This window comes from Coffea eugenioides, chromosome 10, assembly GCF_003713205.1.
Source record: "Coffea eugenioides isolate CCC68of chromosome 10, Ceug_1.0, whole genome shotgun sequence".
Lineage (NCBI taxonomy): Eukaryota > Viridiplantae > Streptophyta > Magnoliopsida > Gentianales > Rubiaceae > Coffea > Coffea eugenioides.
In genome coordinates this window covers 30093118-30112504 of record NC_040044.1, presented here as the reverse complement: position 1 = coordinate 30112504, position 19387 = coordinate 30093118, and the positions used below count along the sequence as shown (strand labels likewise).

General features: G+C 33.8%; 2 protein-coding genes and 1 pseudogene across 2 annotated transcripts; 1 reads left to right on the top strand and 2 right to left on the bottom strand.

Annotated features, from left to right (window-relative positions):
* Positions 1–7346: 7346 nt before the first annotated feature.
* Positions 7347–8076, bottom strand: LOC113749735 (kunitz trypsin inhibitor 2-like). The gene has a single exon (XM_027293562.1). It carries the CDS (start codon positions 7987–7989, stop codon positions 7375–7377), a length of 615 nt encoding a protein of 204 aa, XP_027149363.1. The 5' UTR covers positions 7990–8076; the 3' UTR covers positions 7347–7374.
* A 3247-nt stretch (positions 8077–11323) lies between these two features.
* On the bottom strand, positions 11324–11925 carry LOC113748728 (annotated as a pseudogene).
* A 2114-nt stretch (positions 11926–14039) lies between these two features.
* Positions 14040–14561, top strand: LOC113750639. The gene has a single exon (XM_027294596.1). It carries the CDS (start codon positions 14040–14042, stop codon positions 14559–14561), a length of 522 nt encoding a protein of 173 aa, XP_027150397.1.
* The last annotated feature ends 4826 nt before the right edge of the window (positions 14562–19387 follow it).

The following is a 19387-nucleotide window of genomic DNA, read 5'->3' as shown; positions in this document are numbered from 1 at the left end:
TAAGTAATCTAGATATACCTTATTTTTATATATTTTGGGCTTAGTAGTCCTTATGTTTGTTCGCAAGGGGAGCCACGTTGACGTGAGGGTGAGCAATTGACCCTCTGAGATTTGATGAAACTATTGTGGGATTTAAACTTTTTAAAGTTTTATAAATCTGATTAATATTTCTATCCATTAGTAATGTAAAATCTTTTCCTCTGGTTAAATTTCCCTATTTGATTTTAGAAATTTCCCTTCTTTATATTGATCATCCTTTTAAGACCGATAAAGTTCTCTCCTCTATCTATATTGACCTAAAAGCAATTTTTTTTCTTATGATTATCTTTAACACAGCATATAGAACCTATTCAAAATTAAACATTAGTGTCATGTTATCAGGGAAAAAAAGGCTTTGACCTTCATAATACAAGTTCAAAGTATATTCCTCACCAAAAAAAAGTACAAAGTATATTTCTCCTTTGAATAAAATGAAGGGAAGTATAGATAAGATTTGACTCCATTCTATCACATCACATGTAACAGTAGCCCCTCTTGTTGTTTAGTTGTTTGGTCTTGGCTCTGCAACTGATTATTAATAGTGGCAGATTTAGTGCGAGGACACTGCCCCGTAAAAAATTATTTTATTATCCACATAATTTTGTTATTGTTTTAATTTTGACCCATTAAATTTTTTGAGAGGTTATTAAACATATAACTAGCTTTGTTATTTGATAGGAATGGCTATTAAATAATCCAAAAGTCTTTTAATTAGTTATTTAGTTCCTTATTATTCACTAACTAAATAACTTGTGTGCCGTGTTTTCAAGAAAATAAAAATATATATTTCAACGTACATGGCAGTATGATAATTTACTAGACTATTTCTGCTTCTCAAATAAAATTATGTGGAGGTGGCCGGTGATCGTAATTATTCAAATAAAGTAAGAAGACTTTGTTTCATCTAAATATAAAATTTTTATCTTCCACTCCTATCCTAGCAAAACCATACCCTTTTTCTTGCTGTATTACAGAAACGATTAGCTTATCTTTTGAGCTTATTCTCAATTCCTTGGCTTTTCTCAAGTATATGATAATCAAAATTAGGTAAAATGCTAGTATTATGCTTGCATTTTCTGGTTTTGTCTATAGAGCATAAGATTACCATTTCTATTTTTATGAAATTTTGTAGAAAGTTGATGTAATAAAGACTAAATGGGTACTGAAGTAGTTTGTTGAGCAATAATTGTTTTATTATTTAAGTTCAGAAAAATGTTTTTTGTGATGAAGTTAAAAATGAGAAGGTTATAAAATATTATTACAAAGTTAAAAGCTATACATGCGAAATTGCAAAAAGGTACCATATATATATATTTTTTGAAGGAGAGTGGTTGTTTAATCATTTTATTGGCAAATACAAGTATACCATTTGTTGAAATTCATGAAACAGAAGTACTATTTCTACGTATTACTACCCTTGCCTTTGCCCCCACTGTAAAACATTCTTGATTTCGCCACTACTGACTGTTGGCATTTATTTGTCCTGGATATAGTATTGAATATCATGACCAAAAAGAGCCAAAAAATAATAATGATGATGATATCAAGTTGGAACAAGCAAATTCTACAGTTGAAGGCAAGTCCAACAGAAATTTTGTTCTACTCCTATCCCCGTTTGAATTGCTATTTTTAAAAATTTTTGTAGAAAATTGTATTATAGCAATTTGATATATATAAAGTAAAAAAATTGATTGAAAAATGTGAACGTAAATAATCACAATCCAACAAGCTAGGGCCCGTTTGGTCTCTGTTTGGTCTCCCTTTTTTTTAACTACTTCTGAAAGTATTAGGATGGTCTTTACATTTATTTGGTGAGGATATTGATCAAGCCAATTAACTTACTTGCGTAACAGAATTGCAGATTGAAATACGGAATAACAAGAAGCCAATTAACTTATTAGAATCCGAAATTGTTGTTGATAGATTTGATTCGAAAATATAATCGTAGCAATAATAGATGTAAAACTGAGTCAAAAGGTCTAGTTAGTAGGGGCGTTAATTGGCCTTTTTGATCTGGCCTTTATCAAGCCTAAGCTTGGCTTACAAATTATATGGATTTTTGAGTTTTAGACTTTTGGGCTTCGAGCTCATATTATAGGGTTCAAACTCATATCACACTATTATATGAGTTTCGGACTCAAATTGAGTTTGGCCCAAACTCATAATTAAATATATAATCATATATATAGGGTTAAATGCAGAAAACTCCTACGAATTATTGCACTAGTTGCATTTTGTATCCCAAACTATTTTAATAGGCACTTTACACCCTTAGTCAATTAGAAAATAGTAAGAAAATTAACTCCATCCAAATAATTGGTGAGATGACCAATTTATCCTCCATTGAAAGCCTTGTAAGTGACAAAAATACTTTTTTGGTAGAAAAAATTGTCACCTTAAATGGATTAATTTTCACTTCATAATAAAATTCTAATTGAAAACATGTAACAATAATATATATATATATATATCTATGATCACTTTGAATGACAACTAAAAAAAAGAAGTAGGAAAAAAAAAAGAAACAGAATACATTCAATTCAATAATTGATCTTAATAACCCTATTTTTACTACATATTTCAAGTTAGTCTATGTGAGAACTCGAAAATTTTCTTTAATTCTAGGCATTATTTTATTTCTTTGTACACGTTTTCTATATCTTCCTTATTATATTAATTTTATAGATATTTTTATAAGTAAATATAGTTTTTAAATCATTTTTCTAGTAGAAGTTAGTTCATGAGATATTAGGAGTGTATATTGGACGTGGGACCCGCTAGTGCGTTAAGTGAGATAAATTCGGCCAATTTGGTTAAGTTTTGCATAAAGGGATTAAATTACTAGGTGTTAGGAGATAATTAGAGGTTATCTAGATGGATTAACTATGGGGAGACAAGAAGATAGCTTTAAGCATAAAAGGTGCCACATGTCGCTTTCCTATTTAAATTTGGACTTTAACTACCTTTCTTTACCTTTACTAAAACATCAATTTTGACCCAAAATCATCTTCATTTTCACCCTTCTTGGCCGAACTCCATAAGAGAAAAGAAGAGAGCAAGCTTCAACTTTTGGCTTCCATTTCTTGCTTATATCTTGAAATCCAACCGATTAAATCTTAAATTTATCCACAAAAGTGACTTGCTAAGGAAGATTAAAGGTCTTGGTGGAGTTGTTTTGGAGGAGGAAACTTTAAGCTACTACCTTTCTTGAGGTGTCAAGGTATTTTGCTTAGAAACTCATTCTTTGTTCCTAATAATAGTAAATTAGTGACTTGTGGTGGCTAAATAGGTTGTTTTATGGAAGATTTCATGGATTCAAGTGGAGTTAGATAAATTTTAGATTTTTTTGGGTGATTTTTCTGTTTTCATATAATGATTATGGTTGGCCATGAAATGATAGCTTTAGATTGGGTAAAATGGAGCTTTTGTGTGTTAATTGTGGTTGCTTGCGGAAAATTTCAGTTTTGTGCGGAAAATTTCAATTTTAGGGCTTCTAATTAGGGTTTTACTATGGTTGGTTGTTGAGCTTTTAATTGGCTAAGATTGAGGGGTATTGTAACCCTAATGAGGTGTGTTGAATAGCCTATGATTTGTATGTGTAATTATGGTTGTTTTGGATGAATTTAAATGGTTGTTTGTAGGATAGAAAATCTGAAATTTTAGAGGAAATGCTGTCCAAATGTTTAAGGTATTGGGTTCTTTTGAGTTTAGATTGAGGTTGGGTAGACGTGAAAGGCTTTGGGGTTTGTTTATACTTTTAGCCTTAAATTTTATGTATTTTCCATTCCAAGCTATATTTGATTTTGCCTTAGTAGTTCATTTAAGAGGTATTCGACTTGTGTTCGAGTCTCAATTGTGTTTTTTCTATTGTTATAGGGCGTGTCGGTGATCCAAGGAATACATCGGACGGAAACTTGTGGACTTGCTTTGTTTAATTGGTAAGTGTACCATTGTATGCGTTAATGTTTAAATGGTTGTTTGTACTTGAATCTTTGGTTTGAATGACTGTGAACTCTGTGCATGAGACGAGAGTGTACTTTATCACTCTCGATCTCTTATCTGTGTGACTGTATACTGTATAACTGTGAATTCGTTACCTGTGCATGTTTGATGTCGTTTGGGGCTGAGCCCAACAACTTTACTGTGATATTTGAGCTCAAACCTCATTAGTCGTTAATCGGGTTGAGCCGGCAAGAGGTTGGTCGATTCGATAACGAACCATGGGTTTACTGTTAGTCGAATGGAGTGTTATCTCCTCGACTTTGTGGTATACTCGAGTATTACCCTCTCTGTTTCTGTGAGGTGTTCGGGCTCGGCAAGGGGAATGTTTGGTGGAAAGGTTTGGTGTAAAGTGGGATCTACGGTCTTGTTCGTGTCTTCGAATGTTGACAGAGGGTCAACAAGTTGAGATCAAGTACTGCAAAGGGAAAATTGGCTCTTGAGAACCGACGGTATCCTTTTCTTCTGGTTTTATTGTGGGATACTTTCTTCTGTGTTTAATGGCCATGTATAACTGAGCATGAATATACTTGTGAGTTTTGGATGTGTGACTTGTCCGTACCTCATTGGGCGTAAGCTCATCCTTGTTATCTTTGTTTTCCTTACAGGAACACTTTTGGAACCATGATTTTGAGAAGCGAGTTGAGCTAGTTACATATTCTTTTGTTTTTGTTTGTATAGCTCCTTGGTGGTTGGAAACCCTAAATGTATTTTGTCCCAATGTTTTCTTTTGATTTGTAATCCTATCAACGGGTGTATATAAGAGTGTTTAGTCATGTTTATATGGTATGTTTGGTTGGATTGGTTGAAATTGTACCTTCTCAAATGTTATATAAATTTTACTTGTACTTGATTTGAATCGTTTCGAGCTCATGGAAGTGTATTTTCGGCGTACGATTGCATTATAGGATTTGATCACTGTGTTCAGCTTAGTACTCCTGGCGAGAGCTGGGCAGGCAGTCCGCTAACCCTTACGGTACGCCCTAGAGGAAGGTGGGGCTGTCATAGTCTAGTTAAGAAAAGTTTGGTATGAAGGAAAAGTAAATAATTTAGGAGTTTATTGAAATTTCTCAGTCCAATATTTTGTTACTAATATGCGGTTTTCAGTTTCGGTTGGTACTACAACTTTATTGCAGTTATTGTTCTAGTTTCTTACGAAAATTTTTGGATTCTACTCCAATTTGATTCTTGTAAAGATTTCAAGTGAAATTTTGCTGATTATATGAAGTTACGGCATTATGATGCATTGAAGAAAATTGTGAGATTTTAAAATTGCAACAATAATCACTTAATATTTCCATATTTTGCCCCTATTTTGACCCCAATAGTCTTAATTCTCATTCAAATTAAAGCAGTATTTTTTTATGTGTTAACAATTAGACTTTTAGATATAAAGTGAAAATTAGTCTATTTAAAGTAGTAATCTTTCCCACCAAAATGGTATTTTGTTACTTATGTTTTTAATGGAGAATAAATTGGTCATTTCATCAATTACTTGGATGAAATTAATTTTTGAATTATGTTTTAGTTGACCAAGGGTGTAAAGTGCCTATTAAAATACTTTAGGAGTGTAAAGTGCAACTCAGATAATAGTTCATTGGGGTTTTATACATGTAACCCTTATATATAATATATATTTCATAATTATGAATTTATATAAATTTATATAAATTATTGACATGTTATGTCATAATATTGATAATTATAAATTATAGATCTTATTTTTTTTTACCTCTATAACTATACTCGTATATGGGCTGGACTTTGATCATATTTGAGGTTAATATAATTTAAGCTAGGCTCACATTTAGTTTGGGCCTAAGATTTAGATTCAAACTTTGTATAGTCCATTTAAAACTTAGACTTAGTGAGCTTTTTTCAGACTGGATGAACCGAGTTTAGGCTAACCTAACCTATTGATAGTTCTACTAGTTAGCTCCTCCTTTTAACCAACTCCGCTGGATTTCTTTAAATAGCTTTAATAGAAATGAAGATCAGCCGACAAAAAAAGTTGTACCTAGCACACATGGTCCCGAAAATTTATGTTGTGGTTCTCACATTTATTTTTAAACTTTAAAGAGTGAGAAGAAATATTATACTAAACAATTGAGCTCCAAATTATAAAAAAAAAAAAAAAAAAAAAAATTGAGCACCAATGGTCCATATATGCTCAAAAAAAATTTCTTTTGTCTTTTCAACGTAGAACGATTAAAATTTCAAGGATCAATTTTTCTTACACCATTGGTGTAAAGATTTTATTTTTCTACATTAGTAGGCCTGGATACTTGGCATATTATCTTTATTCAGGTTTTAAATTTTTATTTCTGCACACATGATATGCATCTAAATGTTCTTTTGAAAAAAAATTATAATTGAACACTATAAGAAAGATTAGACCAAAGCACATATGCATATAAGTATCAGATTTACACTGCGGAAAAGTCTATCGGCCGGATCCAGAAACCAAATAGTCCACAGTTTAGATTAGTGCTGTTCCTTCTCCATATTTGACCAAATTTTCGAAGTATGAAAAATGTAGTGTTACTACTATATGATTTAAATCTCTCTTCAAAACACGAGGCCCATATATAATAGTATTCAAATTCAAAATTCACATGTTTGTTTGGATAGGAGTTTATTTGGATAATTTATTTAAAATAATTTTTGTGATGTGATATATGTGAGATAAAAAAATGATTGAAAAGATAAAAAGGTAATTAAAATTTGTGAAGCAAATTATTTTATTTCAAATCTTCTCAATCCAAACACGTTTATATGCTGCTACAAGTTCATGATTTGTATTAACATGTGTATACATTTGCCTAAAATAAGAAAAAGAAATAATTGTGCATTTCTTCGTCCGATCCATACCATTATCTGGCACACTTAGGTGCAGGAATAGTTGATGTAACAACATTTAAATAACTTGTATTTCATTGTCAACTACTCATACAATTTTGTAATAGACATACAATTAATATGTATCAAATCCATGCGAACGTCAACTCAATATCACGTCTCTGTTTAAAGTTGTACAAGTAATAAAAATTGAATTACAATTTATCCAAAGAGTGTTACACTGTTCAAGAATGTTTTTACTGAGAAAAGGCTCCTGCTTGTCTTAGGTGTATGCAATAAAGACACTAAAATTTTCCATGATATCCCAAATACTATTAAAACCAAAACATGATTTACATGTAGATAACTTACATGTTTTGAACAAAGATCGAGTCAAATCTTATTCACTGGAGTTGTACATTCTTTCTTATTACTCATAATTTAACTTGAAACAAAAAGGGATAAGAAACTTAAAATCGAAGGGAACAAGGATAATATTCAATATTCAGCTTTCTTGAAGAAAACCCTGAATGGTACATCACTCAAAGCAAGACGTCTCCTCCCATTCTGCACAAATATCCCAACATCTCTGCAGATGACCTTACAGAAGTTACAAACAGTAGGACAATAAACGAGCTTGTAATCCTGATCATATTTTTCAATCTTGAACCAGTTGCTTATGGTTTCACGGCCTGGATTTCCTTCAATTCCGCCACTGACTATCACGTATTGTGATATATCTGCGTCAAATTCAAGCTTCCAGACAGTTGACTGAACACAAATTGTAGCAGCAAAGAACTTGATGTTCAGATCAGTTGAAACTGGGACCACGCCTTTAGTGGTGTTTACTGGTGTAAACGTTAACGGGAGGCCCCTTTTAACTTCAAACTGCTCCTGGATGACATCAAGAGGGCAAGTTTCGTTGTCGGCGCTGCCAAGAGTTAGGCCGCCACCGCGGCCGCGAATAACAGGCAATATGTAGTAATGGGCTCCGACGATGACCTTTTTTCCGTCGATGTCACGAACGGCATTACTGGCTGGTCGAGCGGCTGAAGAGGGGGATGAGGTGAAGAGAAGAAATGAGAGGAAGAAAGGTAGCAGCGTTTCCTTCATTTCTCTGCTGTATGTCTAGTGTGTTTGAAGTTGGCAGATTTATGAGAAATACTGAAATATTGGAGTATGAGAAATATTGGAGTTGATAGGGATCTACGGGTTAATATGTTTTTCCGGTGATAAACGTTATTGACTTTGGACGTGTCCCTACTAGTCTATGACACAAGGTTGAGGACTTTTGGTAGGTAAGAAAATTTCGTTTAGATTTTTTTTAAATAAATATATAATAATGATTTGATGTATGAAAAATAAAAAGATAATTAAAAAAATATAATAATAAAAAATAATTTTTTTAAAAAAATTTGTAATCTAAACCAGACAAATCGATGAACATTGAAGGAAAGAAGACACGTTGAGTTGGGCTTTGTCCAATCATATTATGTTGTTGTATTTTTTGCATGATTTAATTAAATTATATAATTTTGTTGTTAGTGTAAATTATCTTAACCGTGATCATGAAACAACAACTTATGTAAGCATACACTAAATTACTAGTAAAAAAGAGATAACCGAACAAAATTGGATCTACCCAAAGCTGCCTTTGAAGTTTGAATTGAGTATAGTCAATCAACACTTATTCATGACAGTAGTCAACCACTCTATTAATTGCTTTCTTTTATCTGACTGGCATATCTATTTATTATCTTATCCTGGTGTACATCTATAGAGGAATTACTCACTTGAATTAGATTTAAAAGTATGAGGGTTCTCTACAATCCTACCTTGTGATTGATTCTAGAGTCAGAGTAAGGTTGGTGATGGGAATTATGGAAATTGAATTGTTCTAAATTTTGATTGTTAAGTTTGAATGAGAGAAATTATTTTCAAAGTGGGCATAAGTGTTATTATGATTCTACAGGTTGCGGTGTTCACATATACGTCTATTGTCTTTGATAATGAAGGTACTTTGTTTTTTTTTTTTTTTATAAAACATTATAATTTCATTGAAATATGCACTAATAGTAGAAATTATATTATTAACTATATACAGATATCAAAAAATAGATTTGAGAAGAATGCATACTACAAATCCAAAGAACGAGTAAAAATTAAAATAAAATAATTATAACTTCAAGAACGTTTGTACATACTTTCAATCGTCAGATCTACAGATTAATTTAGTACAAATTCAGTACAAATTCAGATATCATGGTAAAATCTGCTATATAGAGTCAAAAAATTCCAAATCCGGTAATCAAAACTTAAAAGGAAAACATAGATCTAATAATTAAAGAAAATGGAAAAACTATTGAAAACTCTCACTATGAATCCTCGGACAGAAGAAAATGCCGGTACAATATTTGAATATCGCCCTTGATCCATCTGGGCATCTAACGTGGTTTGTTTACATGTTTGTGGGGTAGGTGTGGCTGGATAGGGAATATTGTGTGGAGGAAACAGTCTTTGAAGAAAATATTTCACTTTTTTTTTTTAATTTGAAGCAAAACTGAATCAAGTTTACTATGAGAGGTAGACTCTACATTTTGGTAGAACACTAAGGCCTCATCCCAAGTCTTCTTAGGCTTGGTGGTGCGGGAGGTCAAGGATTCGAACCTTGTCTCCCACAAAAATTGTCATAATATGTGACGGTATTCATTGACTAGTTTCGATGGAGTTTTTACTCACATCGAGCCCCTCCCCCTCCCCCTAGAATAGGTTAGATTAGGTTATAGGAATTTTATCGTATCGACAAAAAAAAAAAAAAACTAAGGCTTATACACAGAACCAAAGAAAAATAAAAAAAATAAAGAATGCTTGACAAGAAAGTCTCAGTAACAGTTTTGATCCAGGAAAAAATTGTGTAAATAATTTTCCTCCGATGAATCAGACACTTTTTTATTTTTCATTTTTTGATAATCAAATCATTCATTCATAAAAAAATAAGTTGTTACATCTTTCTAAGTGCCAAAGTGGTGGTATCATCACAAAATACAGAATAAAGCAGAAAACTAGATAGAACCTGTCCTCTCATGTCAATTTGACCTTTGCCCAATTTATCAGGCATTTAAACTGCAAGTTTTACCAAACTGCAAAGTGCAAATCTCTCCTTTTTGTAAACATTTTAGAAATATGTAATATCACGAGACCTTGACTGTAAATCTTGTACTAACCTTCAACTGTGGGTAATGAACATTTTTTTTTTGAGTCCTTCAATAACCTAAAATTTTCAGCGTGGTTAACAAAGGTGAGACATGAATTGGATCCAAATATACTAAGGCCCAAAAGAAAGGATCGATTAGCCTGCCTACAATGTCCAATAACTCGAAGTGGGTAGACCCAACTGTACCACCCCAGATCCATAGAAAGGGGACAACACGCGTAGTTCCTTCAACAAGTTGTTTGTTACAACTATACGCGTTCAGTGTTTGAAAAGTTACCATATCATTGTGGTCATAGATTTTTTGAACACTTGACAATTTTTTGTGAGAAGCTACAAAACGATACCACGTGTCAATTACAACTCAATTACAGGTAATTTTATTTATTGAAGGAGCGGTTTATTGCATGTAATTTAGATATGTCAGTTACAACTCAATAACATTGACCCGTCCAGATCTGCCCACTAATAATTTGTTCAAGTCCGCTCATTAAATTTGAATGGATTTAAATAAGTATTCAATTAAATACATTTAATTGGTGAATAGTGGATTGATTTTGGTTCACCCATTTGTATCCATTTAAAAATAATTATACATTTAAACTCAACTTTTAGTGAATGTTAAGTAAATAAATTTAAATTTTGTATCAATTTAATAACAACAAAATACCGTTATTTCTTATTAAACAACATCCGAAAAATAAAAGGAAATAAGTAGAATTTTAAGTGACTTATAAATGGATAATTAGATATACCCATATCCAATTATTAAATGAATATAAATGGATTGATCTAATTATGTCCATTACCCAATTATAACCCGCCTAAAGCTGCTCGAGTCACCCATTTTGACATTTCTAATGTAACATATTATTTTTACAAACTAAAAAAATATGCATGGTTAACCAAGACGAGAGAGCATTTGTAAGACTTAAATTACATCCATGCGTTCAAGGCTTAATTACATTACTTGTAATTATGGTGGTTCAAACAATTGATGAGATGAATTGAGGGGAAGTTGAAAATAAGTAATTTCTCCATAGGGATTTGAACCCAAAAAGCCCAGAAGGAAGGGATCACCAGATGAAGGCTTCTATATGATTAAATGATATAGTATTATTCACTAGACAAATATAAATCATACATGCTTCCTTATTATGTCACGCCCTTCACATGAAAAGGAGGAAGAAAAAAGTCAAGGATAAAATTACAATAACAAGTTAACATCTTCGTTTTTCAAGCTTTCTTGAACATAATCCTGAGTGGTACATCACTCAAAGCAAGACGTCTAGTTCCACCTTGAACAAAAAAGCCAACATTCTTGCATATCACCTTGCAGAATTTGCAAACCGTGGGACAAAAAACAAGCTTATAGTCTTTATCATCAAAATTTTCAATCTTAAACCAATTGTCTAGAGTGTCACGACCAGGTTTCCCTCAACTCCACCATCATATATGAATTGCTGCCCTAATATTTCATCATACTCAAGCTTCCACACAGTTGACTCAACACAAGTCGTTGAAGCTGAGAACTTGATGTTTAAATCAGTGGAAACACGAACAACACCCATTTTAGGGTTGACTGGTGTGAAAATCAACGGGAGGCCGGGTTTGACTTCCAATTGCTCCTGAAACACGCTGAGAGGGCAAGTATCCCCCGCCGGGCTGGCTAGAGTAAGGCCGCCACCTCAGCCACCGATGACTGGTAAAATGTAGTAGTCCAAGCCTGCCCTGAGCTTCTTTCCGTCGATGTCGAGCACCGGATCAGGCGCTTCAGCTGCTGACGAGAGGACAATATTGAAAAAAAGAAATAAAAGAAAGAAAAGGGTTTTCTTCATTGTAGACTGTAGTACAGTTTTGAAGTTTGGAGTTTTGACTTCTGAGAATAGATGAATGATTTGGATCTTGAGATATAATCACTCGCTATATGTAGATAAATCTGAGAAGATAACACGGATAAGGGCGATTGACTCCGGAGCTGTTCGAAATCCACATCGGTACGGAAAACGGCATGTGGGTGTTAAAAAAATATCTTAGATGAGTTTTGAATGACAAAATGTTCAACTAGCACTTGGTCAACTGTCTGTAATCCATCCTTTAAACAGATTAGCTCTGTACTTTTCAGTCCTTTAATTACTCAGTTCCATTAGAAAACATATAGTAGTTTAATGCTTTACGGAGATAATCTAGGTATTCATGTTTTAAGTAATTTTTGGGTCTCATAGAGAATGCTTTACAAAATTTAAAATAATTGTTTGGAATTTGCAAGTTTATTTTAAAGATTTTCGTTTTTATTAGTCGTTTGACGGGTGAAAATATCGGTATAAAGTGAAAAGAACAAAATAATAACTAAAAATGGCAAATTTGGGGTAAAGAAATCCTCCCTTGTCCCCCATCGTGTTCTAAAATCTTTCCCGCTTTCGCCCCATCGCCCGCTTCCGTTATCCCCGGCCCCTTGTCCCGTCCTCAATGCCCCGACAGTGTCTCCACGATTGGCTAATTCCAAATGACCATGGATGGATATGGAGGAATATATTACAAAAAAGATCTATTGGTAGACTGTAGAATAAGGTGCATCTTTGAAACAAAAGGGATAATTTGTTTGGCTTGATAATTGGCACCCAAAGGAGCCCTATTGACGAAGTACTCAGATGCTGTGGTGTGGCAGAAGAATTGTACGCAATATTAATTTGCTTCTGTACCTAATTCTATTGCTTTGCAAGGGGAATTTGACGACCAATGATCAATCGAGGCAATACAGTCTAGCCAGAAATGTGGAATGTGTCTTGTGCCATCAAGCAAATTAAGGAAACTGCTAATATTTATTCTTTGCCTGTTTTATGTCCTCCAATATATTCCCAAAGATCCAGCGCTTATGTATTATTCTTCGAGCTTACTCTTATGAACTTGGGATCAAGAGCTGAAATGGTATCTTATTCATGGGATGCAACAATAATTTTTAGGGCAGCTTAGGAGGTTGGCTTTATCTGCCGAACTACTCTAAGTTGACTCGTGATACAGGTGGACAACTAGGAGGACAACTTGCTGTTTATTAATAAAATTAGTGGACAACTTGGATGGATACAGAATCCATTTGTTTTTACCAAAGACTAATAGTTGGGAATTCTTAATTTGATGCTTTTCAGCAAGAATAGGTACACCGTACAGTCGTACACGACATAACAAGTGTTGTATATGTACCCACCCAAAAAAAAAAAAGAAAAGAAAACTGTTACATATTATTTTGGCCATTTAATGTCTATATATTTAATTAAAATTAATTCATACAGCAATAACTATAAAAATAAAAAGGTAGTTTATGAATGTATACTTTTCATACCATTAAAGCTTTTATTAAACAGATTATCGTACATGTACATAAGTTATGCCTAATTTATTATTTACCCGTATATAGTAAGCATCTATTGCCCACTTATCTCCAGACGATTTCTGAATTTAATTTCACTTTGGATAAAAGCTAATATTTGAGATACCCGCTAACTATGTGGACCATGCCAGGCAAACCCCATTATTAACGCATCAAAAAATGTTTAGTTGAATTAAGGTGAATTTTTAACCAAATAGAGTTCATTTAGTCTTTTGCAAACATACAATGCATACCTATTATACCAAATCAAAACTCTCATCTTAACAACTTGAATTACTTAATCCAATTCAAGTTGCAATTAGGAAATTCGCTTGGATGTTTCTGAATTACAGCCATGTATCTTTAGCCTCTATATTTTAACAGCAAGTGTGTCATGCATCTTAAACAAATTTGACCTTTTCAACATTTTCATGGTTATATATACCATTCCTTTTCCATGATAAGCACTGCATAAACTCACATAACCAATTGCTTCCTTATTAGTAAGCTTTTCTTTTCCCTTCTTCAACAACCCCTCCAATATTCCTAGTTAAACTTTTAATCCGTCTCATACTATTTTCCAGCATGGAGTGTAGGCAGTTCGAGGTCACTCTAATTTGTGCCAATAATCTCCCAGATGTTCGAGAGCTAGGCAAAATGAAAGTTTATGCGCAGGTTTCAGTAAAAGGACATTCAAATTCGGTCTGGGTTACCCCTGTGGATAGGGAAAGAGAGACAAATCCTTATTGGAATTGCAAGATTAAGTACACTCTCCCTGAGATAGCTGTGCAGAAGGATGGTGTTATTCTTGTTATCAAATTGTACTGTGAAAGATCTTTGTTGCCTGATAAATACGTAGGGGAAGTGAACTTGTCATTGAAGAAACTTTTCGACTGTGGATTTTCACAAGAAAACCTGGAATATGATGTGGATAGGAATGATGCTGATGGTATATTTGGCAAACTGAAACTTTCATATGATTTCGCAAAAACGAAGATTACAGTTTCTAAGAGTGAATCTAGTCTTCGGGGGCAAGTACTAGAAGCAGTTGGCCATGGAGTTTTACATGCAGTTATCCATGGAGCTATACATATCATTTTGCATTGAGTATTACTATCAGAAATTTACCAGAGTTATTTTCAGGTTGAGCTGTTTTTTGCTAGAAAGTGGTTTTGGGAGAATTTGAAATATTTGTATTTGAAATATCATTACAAGTCTGGTGATTGAAGAATAAATTAATGACATTTGAATTGCTTCTCACAACTTTGTCTCATTTATATTATATTAGCAAAGCATAAGTTGACATAGAAAATAATGAACACATATCTTGTATCAAGTTGTCAACCACAACTAATCACAAAATACATGATCCAGTGCCTAATTTCACAGGCAAGTACTACAAACATTTATGAAATGGAATTGCTAATCTAATTCACCCAAAAAAAAATATAGTAATATAAAGAAGATAAAGATTGGTGATGTAAAGAAGATTATGCTCTTCAAATCATTAATTAATGAATACTGCTGGAACAAAAGTCCAAACCTAATTTATTTATTACATAGCGCTGCTAGTAGATTTGTTTTGTTTGCATGAGCTCATAGCCCATTTTGCCTGTGTCTTTAGGCAGTTTACTACCCTGTTTCCTGCAACATTTAATCTCCATAATCAAAGTAATTAATCACAACCAAATATTTATTTAACTATCACAAAAATCCATTTATGCAGCACATAAGGGTAACTCGATTATCTCTTTTCAAAACTAGCTTTTTAGTTTCTTTTGCAATAATTATGCATTCACTAAAATAGATTTTTTAATATTAAACAAGAACACATAAGTTATTCTAAAAATTCTAATTTTTAAGAATCAATTCTAATCAAAATCAGTTGACAACAAGCCCTTTATGTTAAATATAATGTCCACGATTTAAGGATCACATCCACAATTTTAACTTAATCAACCAACTACCATATTGGTCAAAATTTCAGTTAGTAGTTTCATTTAGGTTATGTTCAATTAACTTATTTTCTAATAAACGCCCACATGTTTTTCTTACAAATGATTGAAATTCAACATCCTCCCATAGTAGATTATAACATGCGTTAGTCTTATTGGATGATTTACTACAACCAAAAAAGGCATTAGCGACGACAACTTTAGCAAGAAGTAGAAGGCTTGACGCTATTAAGAGGCTTATAGCAAGGAAAAGAACAAGACCTCACCAAAGATTGGAGCCATCCTATACCCAGCCTAAAATTTTCGCCAAAAGGATTGCGGGAAAGCTTCCCTCCAAATACTGATTCTAGTGGGCCAAAGTTTCTATGTTATTGGCGAGAAATCATGGGATTGCGGCTTATGTATCCCCTTTTGTGAGGATGTGCTCTTGCAAGCATGTTTGAGCAATGGAGAGGACATGGCCTTTACCTTGCCAAAACCAAATATTATCACCAAACGATGTCGGTAGGTCTTAATAGGATTTAAAGAAAAGAAAAATCCAGGAAAATAAGTAAAAGCCTCAACTTCCTAAATTACTCCTAGACCAGAAGCACAAAATCCTGTCATAATTAGAGATTTTCCTCGTTCGGGCATTTATTCAAATAGCTAACAGGCGTAGAAGAAACTAGTGTATTTCTTTTCAACTTGTACATAAATTATGCCCAATTTTTTCACCAATCCAATCCCATAACTAATTTCAATTCCAATTTTGCAAGGTCAACATGGCTCAAGCATAGAACATCAAAAAATATAATGACTCTTATGAATAGGTGACAGGTTGTCGATGCCTGTGCAATAATAAAATTAAACTTAATTGCCAATTAAAATAACCAAAACCCGATTCCAAGTACCGGAGCAGGGACTCTAGGTGTACAATGGGTTACTTGATTCACCCTGTACCCGAAGAATTTGCTTGATCCGATATACCCGAATAGGATAACATTTTCACAAATAATTATTAATTTGTAAACAGGGCAAGTAGGGTCGTATCCTCAGGAATTGAGAATATTTGTCTCTTTTGAAATCCAAAGTAACACGGGGGATGTTTTTGTATAAAGGATGACAATTAAAACAATTCAACTAAAAATAAAATAGCCAACTAAAAATTAAATGACAATTCACTAAAATTAGAGTAATAATAATTAAAGGTCTTAGCCAAGAAATAACATCAGCAATGGTTCACCTAATTGATCATCGATGCACAAGCAATTCCAATTATTTATTAATAAATAGGTTATAACTGTCAAACTAGCGATGACAGTCAACCCCTCCTTACTGTATCGGTGATTAAGGTACGCCCGTTAATCACTTCTCTAATTGAGAAATAATTCTAGATAAGCCCGTAAGATTTAATTCCCCAATTGCCTTACGTATTAGAAGAGCCATATTCTAACCAAATAATGCACTACCAGGGTTATTTTAAATTAGCCCGCGTATTCCCCTAACACAACCCAATCATGTCAGTTGTCACTATTTCAAGGCAATTAAACAAGTACGGATTTAATGCCCTAATTGACAATAGATTACCAAATTAACTAATTATCCGGATCCAAGACAATCGATTAATTGGGCACCCATAAGCACTGTAATCAAAGAATATGCGAATACCAATAAATAAAAGAAAAAGATAAAATTAAATCGATCTCACAATTTCTAGGTGAATCAAAGCCTCCGTTGTTCCTGGACTAGACAAAGGGGATTTAATTCATCCCGAATGCGAAAAACCCACACAAAATTGAAGCAACAGTCACGGCCATCAATTGGGTAAATTCAATTCGTTGGAATACTGACGAAAAAGCAAAGCTACAGGAAGTGATTAAATGTCTTCACTTCATCTGGACATACGAAGGAAGAAAAAGCTACTAAAAGACAAAAACGAAAAAGTCAAAGGCTCAGCCTCCGTAGTGCTTGTTCTCTGCTATCTAATATCTAGTTCCTACTCTAATTTCCCTACTTCTATCTAATGCCTAGCTACTGTGCGGCGTCCCCAGCGGTCAGGAAGACTTCAGCCTTTCGTTCTTTTTTTCCAATGCTATCTCCCGCAAATTACCAAAAAGGGTTGAGTCTTGATATTCCAAAAATGCCTTTGGACGCCTGCTATTTGAACTCCTTCCTGATGACTGCCAAATTGGCATTTGTTACGGTATTTTCGTTCTACTCCTTGTAATAAATTCAAAATTTTAAAAGTGAGTAGAATCTAACAATTGATCCACATCAGATCAGGTAATAGGGGAAATTAATAATAAAATAAATGATAAAATTGCAACCTATCAATTTCCCCCACACCTAAACCATGCTTGTTCACAAGCATGAGAACAGCAAACAAACACCAATATTTGACAATGGCTATTGCTCTATCTATCATATTGCCAAGTTACCAAGAAAAACATAAATCAAGCATCAGTGATCAAGATCCAAGAAACATCACCCCGGTTAGTTTCTCAACCACATACTCCTTCAAATCTAGATTAACTAATCCAAGAAAAAGGAATGGCGCACAACATTTATCAACAAATGGTCCAAATATTAACCAAAATCTCAACATTAAATCCATAAATCGACAAGCTGACTTCTATCACACACTAACACAACCTTCACTTGTTCTTTTTTTCACGTTTTCTATTATTATTATTATTTTAATAGCACAAAAGACTTAGTTTTTAGCCATTAGAGTCTTTTGACGCGATCTCCAACATTTTTCAGATGAAAGAGCCCGATTATTCAGTTCCTATCGCTATACGACCATGTACTCATAGAAATTACTACTTTTTGATGCGGAAATCGATACTTTTGGTGAAAACCTCCAGTTACTCAGTAGTAACGACTAGCGGAGTACAGTCAACTTTATTTCACAACCAGATAACACAATAACTCAAAATAACACAGTAAAAGAAAACAAAAATAGCAGCCGTTAGCCTCATTTCTTCAAATATGGAGAACTAAAGTTAATACTGGACCAATTCACATGAAAATACCAACAATCATTCCCTATATTTAGAAAAGTTAACAAAAAAATAAAAAAAGTCAAGTAATCACCGATATTCACTAAAGAAATATTTTTGGATTCAATCACATTAACTAGATACACTTTTATTATTAAAACTTGGCAATAGTAGAATTAGAGTCAACAACCCAACATCAAACCTTGGTATTCACATGAGAGCTAAGTACTAAAAAGAAAGAAAAAGAATGAACGAAAGATAAACAAATAACTAACTAAAAATAAATGACAAACATCTAAAAACTAAAAACTAGAAAAACTAGCACCACAACTGATCCCCCCCACACCTAAACGATATATTGCCCTCAATGTAGAAAATAAACATTAAAAGTAGGAGAAAGAGCAACAAAACTGCCCTGAAGTCAGGTCAAAGTGGTGGGTGAAAATCAAATTGAGGCGCAAGACCCACATGATGCATGAATGCCGCAAAATTCTGCACCATGCTATGCACGTTAGCATCGATGTTGGTCATCCAAGCCTCCAGATTCTGAACTTGCGTCCGGAGTTGGTGCCATTCGTCAGCCCTTGGGGGTGGAGGAGGCGGAGCGGAGGTAGAAGGGTCGGCATCATCGCCAATAGGGGACGAATGGGCAAATGAGGATCGAGGGGGGGCGCGAGGAGGTCCAGGGGGAGTGAATCGGTAGGAACCATCGACGTACTCAAGAACTCCCATTCTCTTCAAGCACTCCGCATTCAGAAATTCCATTTCAAATGCCAAATGAAGGTCATGATCCTGGAGATTAAGAACCCCCAGCTGTACTGCCAAGTGTGTGATGTAGGACCCGAGGATCAGGGGTTTGTTCTTTTTTGGTAAAACGGTCTTGAACTGTGCCCCAAATTCACCTTGACATTGTTCTTCATACATCAGATGAAGAAGAACTCGGGTCGGGAGAGTATACCCAAGCTATCTTTGCAACCCGAGTAACTGTAGGCCAGAA